Source organism: Lissotriton helveticus, chromosome 1_1 (assembly GCF_964261635.1).
Source record: "Lissotriton helveticus chromosome 1_1, aLisHel1.1, whole genome shotgun sequence".
Taxonomy (NCBI): Eukaryota; Metazoa; Chordata; class Amphibia; order Caudata; family Salamandridae; genus Lissotriton; species Lissotriton helveticus.
The window spans coordinates 264,990,782-265,001,077 of record NC_136057.1 but is presented as its reverse complement, the minus strand read 5'-3'; the positions used below and the strand labels follow the sequence as shown (position 1 = coordinate 265,001,077).

Here is a 10,296-nt window from a genome sequence, read left to right as displayed (position 1 = left end):
ATAATCCTGAATTGAATTCTTCCTAAAAGAAAAAAAAAGGAAAGGGGAGAAAAAAAGGAACACAGAACACGAAATCCCCCTTGAAAGATTGAGTTGGAGTACTACATATTCTTACAGCATTTACCCATTAATACAGTATTGATAAACAGGCATCTATATTGTTATTCTGCAGTTTTCTCTGTAGCTTCTCCACGCCATTTGATCAACATATTTCCCACTTCCTGATCGTCCGTGATGAAATATGTGTGACCATTCTTAAATACCTTTAGCTGCGCAGGTTCTTGGAGGAAAACTTGAACCCCAAGAGCCTTAATTAGATCAATATACTGATGCAATTTCCAGCATTTCTCCATAGTGATTTTGCTTAGATCAGACATGACAAAGAAAGTTATAGATTCTGTTGTGACTGGATTATTAGGGCGAGCTGTCAATGATACCGCCTGTCTTAGCATAAAGTTACCCATGTAAATCAAAAACAGCTAAGGATACTGGCTGCCCTTATTCCGTTGAACTAATGGTAGTCTGTGGACCCTTTGCAGTTGCGTGTCCCAGTCCCAAGCAGAGAGATCCGGAAATGCTTTTTGGAAGAGTTGAACCATGTATGCTCTTGGGTCTCCACCCTCAGCCCCTTCTGGGATGCCAAAAACTTGGAGGTTTTGACGTCTCTGTCGGTTTTCCATATTCTCTACCTTTGCTTGTAAGTTTGCAATCTGGGCCTCATGTTTATTACCACAAACCTCTGTGCGGGAGGACAATTCCTCCGTGTCTACCACCCTTTGTTGTAGTTCTGACATCTCCTGTGTAAGACCCCTTAGTTTACCTGCCAGTGCATTTAAAGACCATTATCTTCACGCACCTGTAAATAGTGCTGCTGTCATTCATGTCTCTGCTCACTAAGAAGCTGTACTATACGGTTGAGTGATACATCCTCATTACAGGTCCCATTCTTGGTCCGCGGTTGAGCGGTCAAATGACTCATACTCAGCGGTATGAGTCATGGTCCCCCGTGTAAAATGTAAATTGATACTTGTATAGCGCACTACTCACCCGCAAGGGTCTCAAGGCGCTTGTACGAATACCGCTGTGGTATCCATCCTGGCTTTCCCTGTGAGGTGTCCACTTCTGGGCACCCCCAAAGTGGAGGCCAGGCATCTTTAGCGTTGTGGGGGTCGTTGTGGAGATTAAGCAAGCTATTGCCCAGATGTTGCAGAGTGGGACTCCATGATTGGAATAGGCACCGAGGCGAGAATAGGCACCGAGGAGAGAATTATCAGGTCCATGGAATTTTTTGAGCCCAAGACCCGCCGAGGCGGGGAATTGAACCCTGGTCCCAGGCTAGACCTCTGCATCAGGGTCTGCCGCTCTAACCATTGAGCCACACTTCTCCATGTGAAACGCCTCAGAGCAAGGGGCAAGTCATTTCGATATCTGGCCGCTGGATTATGGAATTCTCTTCCTGTTCAGATCCGGCGGTTAGATTGCCTGCTGCCCTAGTCCATACGATCTAGCCTCTGCATTCTATTGGCACAGTGGAAGCGCTGGGACGTCACTTCATTGAGACAGCTGTGTGCTATATAAAATTACCTAACATAACATATTCTGACTATCCATATTGAGATCCGCACCATTGGCAGGAAGTATTGCTGGGGATGGATTTTGGTGAGGCAGGACTGGCTTAGGGCTGTCAGATGTCAATATATTTCTTAAGTGAGTTTCTGTAGGACCCCCCTCCACTGGCCTGGTGCCTGACAACCGAAATGCCATCGTCTTTACACCTCCCCTTGCTTGCACCCACTTTGACAGGAGGTTGTTGTCGGCAATGGTTATAGTTTTTACCACAGATTGCACGTAGACTGGCTTTATGATTTTATTCTTAAATTTCCCTCTGGCCTTCTTCCCTACAGAGCTTTTACTCATTCCAGTAGGTTTTCTGGTTGCAACCTCTTCCAGCTCTTCAAACTCATCATTAGAACCAGAGTCCACGCAAATATCTTCTCCTTCAGTCATACTGTCTATGGCAGCACACATCTTTGCCCCCAGCTCTGTAATGGAATCCAATCCAGCGTTGTTCGGGGAAAGCAGCTCGAGGTTTAAAGAGCCCAGCATGACCCGTAGTGTATCTGGCAAATCCGGGTGATTAGATGCGACATCCATCCCCGAGGAGCCAGGAAGGCTTATATGTTCTTTACCTACTATTGCTGCTTTGATTTTTGTTGCCGCTACCAGTGTATCATTGTTATTTACTGCCCCTGAATCCTCGGTCGAATTTTGCTTATCCCTGCTGTTCTCTTAACAAGATCTGGAGCTGGAGCTAGAGCTAGTGCCCCATTGTGGAGTAGGTCATTCGGAGCTTCGTTGCTCTGTGTTGAAACTGTGTTGCCCGGCTGTACTGTTTTAATTGGGGTCGCGGAAACAGTGTTGCTACTAGTTACCCTCTGCTCTTTCTCCTTCCCGCTTCTACAGGCGGTATGATCAGGTGCCTTTGGGAGCTGTCGAGTGCAAGCAGGGGGTTAATAAAAAGTCTGACCTGCTCTCTCCTGCCCAACCCCTTCAGCTCCAACGTGGTTAGCTTCGCCATTTGCAGCAGTCTTACCGGCGCGCGTGGTCCTTGGCGGATTCTTAGGCGCCATCTCCGGTGTTTAAGAGTCTGGGCTCCGATCTCGGCCGGGCTCTGGAGTAAAGTGGGAAGGAAAGAGACCAGCAGATTTAACCAATCGAGCACCGGTCGGCCCGAAATTCTCACTGCAGGCAGCCGTGCAGCTCGCAACAGCCACCAGATACGAGCCCTGCTCAACCGCAGCATCTGCTTTTTTCCTCCGTATTCGTCGATTTATCAGACAGGCCAAGGATCTGTTCCACGCTGCTTCCCTCCTTCGGCCACAAAAGCAGCCCTCACAGCCCACTGGTAATTTCAGCATTCCGATATCAAACAGGTAGAAGAGTGCCTAGTTTCTTCGCAAATTGTTTTTTAAAAATAGCGTTATCTTTCTTCAGCAGTTTTCTTGCCGGCGAGAGAGGGATCTCCACTGCTGCTCTCCGTGGCCGCTTCAGTCCGCCATCTTGCTCCTCCCACATCTAGCCTGATCTGTTTCCATGATCCCTAAAGGACCAGGGTTGTCATGTTCAAATGTTGCCTGAAAACATTCGCTGCCTTGTAAGGTTAAGGGGCGTGTGGTGGCACTGTGAGCTAGCTGATCTCTAGGCCAATAAATCCTATGGAGGTGCCAGGAATCAGTCTAGACACCTCACCCATATTTTATGTTGTCCAACAACTGAGCAGGTCCTACAGATAAGTGGGAACTACACAACACTTTCAGTGGCAGACGAGGACAGTATCTGTTGTCTGCAACCTCCATGGGCACCAGAAAGACTAGGCTCCCATTTGTACCTAGGGCTAAGAAGGGTACTCCAAGGATCAGTTGGCTGGCCTACTGTGTGGATTCAGTGACACTAAAAGCTGTAATTATTGTCACCAGATTTCAAATAATTCAGAAGCATGTGATACGTTTTTCATAATTTTTCTAGAGAAACAGACGTCTGTTTCATAGACCTTCAGGTACTAAGGAATTAGTCAATGTGTCAATCTGAATCAGACAACCAGTTGTACTTCAACTATTACAAAAACACTTAGCAATATCAGAGCAAAATGTGTTTTAGGTAACAATCAATTCTGTGAGATGTTACAGGTAAAATTAATTTCATTAAGGAATAACACACAGAAGATCACTAGAACACAAAGGATGCATTTTAAATATTTATTTGAAAATCTAAATTCTAGGATAGTGTCCACAGTATGAATTGTAACCACAATGAAGACAGGTAATAGGGCAGCAGCAAAAGTTACCAGCAGTGTGAATTATAGATACCACTCAAACCTGATTGTATTTAATAATACATAGCCATCTTACCCACTTTCTGCTACTTCTAAGTCTAATTCGAGCATTCCAGCAATGCAGGAAATGAAACCTATTATGAGTTTCAGAGATGGTACATACCCACACATCTGTTTGAAAACTGAAGGTGTGTATTCAGGGGTGTGGAATTTAATAAAATATCTACTTGTCCGTGGGGCAGGTTGCTCCATAAATCTACATGCCCTGTAACAGAATCCACTTGTCCCTTTTGTGCCATGTAATACGGCGACAAATTACGGCAGCAATCTCATTTTATAAGAGTTCTGATATAACCTCTTTAATTATGCCAGGGCTCGTACCATAGTAGGGTTGCATACTAGCAATTCCCTTATGCTGTCACGTTTAGGCAGGTCTACATACTGGGCTGAAGGTATTGGTAAGAAATAGTTCAAGAGTTGGAATGCCCTTTTGAGTCTGTGCAAACCTACTAACGTGCGTGTTGGGTTTGCACCAACTCTTTTCTAATCTTTTCCCGTACTGAAAGAGGTTGGAAATTTACTCCTGACAGTTGAAGATGTAAAACTTCTTCCAGGGTTGGGAAAAAAGTGGTTGTAGGAAAAGTGAACTTGAAACATTAAGATTTTTACATGAGCCAATCTACACATGCACATGTGCTCATGCTAAAATGCAGTTCACAAATAATTTCTAGGTGTACTATTTCTTGGCCTACTTCTGAAAATTTTGAGAATTCATGGAAACTGTATATATGCACTTAATGCAAGGATATATACCATGGATGCACTTTTGAGACTTTCGTTAATAATTTCGGCTTCTAATTAGGCCTGGCGTTAACCATGACCTATTGTGTTTAATAAAATTCTGTCTCTCTCTCGCTCTCTTTTTCTCTCCGTCTATCAGATGGCTTCACTGTCAGTAACAGTATTCTGCTCTTTGACAAGGAGCATATTGGCACACAAAGTTGTTTTGTTCAGTGCCCGGAACTGTTGTGGCAATGTGTGCTTTTTGAGTCCAAAAACAATTTTTGCTTTTGCCAATGCTTGTTAGAATGGTGAGTGCCCAGCAGCTCCCACACGGATATGGTTTTATAAAAACCATGCCTGAACAAGTCACGCAATGACAAAACCAAAAGGCTGACCACCAATTTCAGACCTACTGGCTTTGCCAATGCTTGTTTATTTTTGTTTCCGGTAATCGTATTTAAACTGGTTACACTGATTTTCCATTATGAATATTTTTGGGGAAATACAAGCATACATCAACATATTGCTAAATGATGCTGCAAAGATATGGTACCTAAAATCTTACAGTAGCAAAAGATTTTTTTTCCTACTTGCATTTTTTTTTAAAACATTTTATTTTGAAAGCAAAGAATTATCATTCTTGCTTTGAAGCTACGGAAAATATTTGCATATAATCAGAGAGCATTCTGGGAGCATTATACATAGCCTCATATTACTAAACTTTGAAAACGTGTATACACATTTATACTGAAACCACCGTCAGTGGTGCAGGCCGAGCTTACAGCTTTTACTTTTAGTGCTCACCCTAATAATAAAAGCTTTGCATTAATGAACCATAAATACATGCTTGAACAGCATTTAAAACATGAACACAAATATTACCTTACCTCCAGACATTGCCCTTTCCTGATCCATAAAGTGATACTGTAAACTGGCAGCCAAAGGGTTAGTGCTGTAGGGGGTTGGGCCTACTTGTCCAAAGGACAAAATATACTTGAAAACTTGTTGCCCTTGACCCCACAAAATATGTCCCGGGAGTCTTCCACATCCCTGACTGTATTTGAGGAAACAGGAAAGTCTACTTCCAGTAGTGCTTACCGTGAACCAGAAATATGATGGACGACCTGTCCCAGTGTCACCTGGTGTGAAGACTCCTCTCTGCCTCTCACTTTCTGTGCTCAACTTTGATAACATTATCTCATTGTTATTATGAACTCTAAGACGAACCAATTGACCGAAACTGGCCTGATACCCTTTCAATTATTTTCATTTTTTGAGACTGTGTTCTTTTGAATATCATCAAAAGATAGACACATAGTTATAAACCTTCTAGAAACAGTAAAACATTTATAACAAACTACCATAACTATGAAGAGGCAGCTTTTAATAAAACAGTGCAAATATATTCACATAGGCTTGATTATCAAACTGCAGGACATAACAATATAAACCAAATGTGCTTCAAATGATTAATGCAGGTTACGTATTTTAATTATTTGTTTATAATTGGTTACTCATGTATGTCTCTTTGTGGTGACAAAGTTTGGCAGAGTGAAAGCCCAAAGTATGTTGAAGTGTAAATCAATACTATAAGTTACCAGAATGAGTGAGTTATTTTACTAACAGGGTAAACTATTCTTTTCTGCTGACCCTTACATTGTCTTCTATTTCAGATATGTGTTGTGCTTGGATGCTTCCAAGTGTTCTGTGCTTGTTAATGTCCTGGTTGAATTGGCTTGGACTTTACTATTCATAGCATGCATTTGCTGTCAGGGAAAAATAGATGGTCCTAAAGACCTTGAAGGTATTAAAATCTGTTAGGTAAACTCCACTATATCCTTTTGTTAATCCTGCTATTGTCAACTTAGAATGGCCTGCATGCCCTGGGTAGGGACGGACTGGGAACCGAAAGCAACACTGTCAGCAGCCATATGGTACAAAGCGAGAGAGCGCAGCGAGTGAGCCTGGCCACTACACGAGGGGTTGAGGGGGTTCTTCCCCAAGAAATCTTTTGAAAAATTGCAAAACATGTGCATTCTATAACACATTTTTCATTGTATATTCAAGTGTGTTCGTTTTAAAGCATAGTAAATACAGTGCACCAGGATACAACAATCTTTGTTTGTGCTCTTAAATTATCCCCTCACTATCACCCTCCAACAGTGCCTCTCATCTCTCCATATCCTCTCTCTCACTACTTGTGGAGAAGTGTGGCTCAATGGTTAGAGCGGCAGACCCTGATGCAGAGATCTGGCCTGGGACCAGGGTTCAATTCCCACCTTGGTGGGTCTTGGGCTCCATTTCCTCGGACCTGATAATTCTCGCCTCGGTGCCTATTCTAATCATGGGTCCCACTCTGCAACTCTGGGCAATACTTTGCTTAATATCCACAACAGCCCAAAAAGTGCTAGGATGCCTGACTGCACCTTGGGGGTGCCCAGGAGTGGGTGCCTCACAGGGAAGAGCCAGGAAGGGTTCCACAGCGGTATTCGTACAAGCTCCGGAGAGACCCCATGTGGGGTGATTTGGGCGCTATACAAGTATTTCAACATTTACTTGTATTTCATTTGTTGTATAGTGCCTCTGATACCAGTGTAGGGTGTTGGGGCATTTTACATCACACACACATACAGATATAATGAATCTTACATGTGTAATCAGTGTATAGAAAATGTTTCATAAGACAAAGGATACAAGGTGTTAAATTCATGTCATTTTTTTAAGAGTACGTGGCCTGGGGAAGCACAACCTCAGGATGCAGAACATCACATAAAGGGCAAGGATTAGTTTTACTAATAAAAATGTATTTGTACTCTAACAAACCCTTTTTAGCTAAATTAGGATAATGAAAGATTGGGAGCAAAAATTACTTTGCAATGTAGAGTACGATTGTAAATTATGAACTACACAATAACAAATGGATCTCTGTGACAAAAGCAGCAACCTATTGAGCTATGCACATAAAATACGGGTCTGTGATCTGCATAGTACACACTCTTTGATATTAATCCTCATCGCTAACTTAAAGATATACTTGACTTGAGTCAAAGCTGCCACCAGGCAAAACTCCGACCAGCAGGTACAATAATCAGCAGAGTTATCTGAGCAATTTTACTGTTACCTGAAAACTGTTGTATATACAAGGAAATCTGCAGTGGATCAACTCTACAGCACATTGAATACTTCAAATAGTATATGTATATTGTGTATGGTCCTGCTACTGAGGGCTATAAATAAGCCATTGAAACCTAATAATTACATACATGCATTGATTATGGCTTGATTATCATAACTGTGTAGAAAGGACTGCGTCAGTTATGTTGTGCATATAATAAAGAAATTAGCGTCAATAAGTAGTGTGGATGTATTTTGTTACTTGCATCAAGCCTAAAGGCATTATTTAGAGGTTTGCAGATGGGATACTCAATTTGTGGCGGAGTATACCATGTGCAAAAGGTTAAATAAGGCCCTACAATTCTTCAAACTCATTGGATTAAGGTCATTTAACATGTAATTAGCATTTAGTTTAGTTGGTTTCTTAATTAGTTGTTATTTTCAAGATAAAGGCACTACCACTGTTAATATGGAAAACAAAGTTCATAATTTAAAAGAATCATGGAAATAAATATGTCCCAGAGTATGTAACACAGTGAATCTCTGCAAATCTAGGTCTGTTGTGGAATAGCTTGCTTCCCAAATATTTTTTTAATGGCATTGATGACTTCCTTGTTCCTCAGACTGTATATTACAGGATTAAGCACTGGGGCTATGATGGCATACATAGCAGACACTACCTTGTCAGCCTCCATTTTGTCACTAAATGCTGGGCGGATGTATGTGTAGATGACACCCCCGTAGAAGATGGTGACAACTGTCATATGAGAGGCACATGTGGAAAAAGCCTTTTTCTTTTTCTCAGCTGAGCGAATTTTCATGATGGTGGAGATAATGTATGTGTATGAGATGGCAGTGAGCAAAAAACAGACCATACCCAATATTACATCAGCTATTACAATCACAACATCATTCACTAAGGTATTTGAACTTGCAAGTTTCAGCACTGGTGGGATTTCACAAAAGAAATGATCCATGGTGTTTTCCACACAGAAGGACAGCCTCAAGATGAGGCTTGTGTGGGTTAGAGAATTCAAAAAGCCTAGCACCCAAGCAAAACCTGCCAAACACAAGCATGTCATTCTGTTCATTATGACTGTGTAACGCAATGGGAAGCAAATTGCAACGTAGCGGTCATATGCCATTACTGTCAGAAGAATGAGCTCAGTGCTGAGGGCAGCAGTAAACAAGTAGAGTTGAGTGATGCACCCAGAGTAGGAGATAGCCATCCTGTTCATAATAAGGATGTCCAGCATCTTTGGAATGGCAGCAGTTGTGCAGCAGATATCCAAGATAGACAAGTTGATTAGGAAAAAGTACATTGGTGTGTGAAGGCGGGGGTCTGAACTAATTATGATAGTGATGAGGACATTTCCCACCAGAGCCATCAGGTATATGCAGAGGAAGATGCAGATCAGGGTGGAGTGCAAGTTGGGGTATTTGGATAGACCAATCAGGTTAAATGCCTTTAGATCTGTCTGGTTCATATCGTCCTCACAGCTGAAGTGTTGAGCCTCGGGATGAAGAAAGAAAAATAGAGGATGACATAGAAGCCAGTGTCAGGATCGATAAAACATGCATGTCCTGATGCCAATATCTCAAACCTAAACATTTGATTATACATAAGTGTCTATTTAAGCCATAGAGATAAAACAAAAATATATGGCCCACTTTAACAGGGTTCATGGAATAATTGTGGAGCTACAACTTAATTTAGCCATTGATTAAAACAGTGGACGTGATGAAAGTAAGAAGCTCTCGCTTCCTTTCCGGATTCTTTAAACTTTGTAATCTCTCAAATACCTATGTTTTAACCTTTTCTATGATTAATACCTACCTTAACTGAGATCTCTGACTCTCTGGTTGTCACGGGGGCTCCCAATTGTATGGTGAGAGTACAGAGTGTTTATTAGAAAAATCGGGCTACCATTTTGAGGTGGGTTGATATTTGAGCTCAGCACCATTTCGGGGGGATGACACAATTTCCGGGGGAGGACTCATATAAAAAGATGGAAAGCAGAGCGTGCAGCGGGCGCAATTGACAGTAAGATGCTGCTCATTTCCTTTCCGGATACTTTCAACTTTTTATATCTCTCAAATACCTATGTTTTAACCTTTTATACGAATACTGCATACCTTAACGGAGGTCTCTGTCTCTATGGTCTGTTGCAGGCACTCCCGATTGTACTGAGAGAGTATAGAGTGTTTATTCGAAAAAATAATGGAAAGCCCGTCTGTGCCCAGGGCCGAAAATTCTGGCCTTTTTAAAGCAGGGCAACTGACTCGAGTCATAATTTTAAAACTTAATAAAGGTAAAAGGGAAGGCTGCATAAATATGGACTGCGCCCTTTTATTAAAGACCAAAGCAATCAAACTCTGCTTAAAGTGCGGTAAAAGCTAAGTCCAGTAAGCTTTTTGCAGAGACTAAAATAGACTCCGATATAGGCTTAGAGATACCCAAAAACACATGAAGACCACTAACCGGTAAACCAATACTCGAATGATTTCACTATAAAAGACACAAACAAAAATAATAAGCTACTGTGTGCTATTATTAAACACTAGGG

At 41.9% G+C, this 10,296-nt stretch overlaps 1 protein-coding gene across 1 annotated transcript; it reads right to left on the bottom strand.

The window, feature by feature from the left end:
- Positions 1–8,280: 8,280 nt before the first annotated feature.
- LOC144761799 (olfactory receptor 13G1-like) lies at positions 8,281–9,216 on the bottom strand. The gene has a single exon (XM_078647045.1). The coding sequence runs from the start codon at positions 9,214–9,216 to the stop codon at positions 8,281–8,283; it is 936 nt and encodes a 311-aa protein (XP_078503171.1).
- Between the last annotated feature and the right edge of the window lie 1,080 nt (positions 9,217–10,296).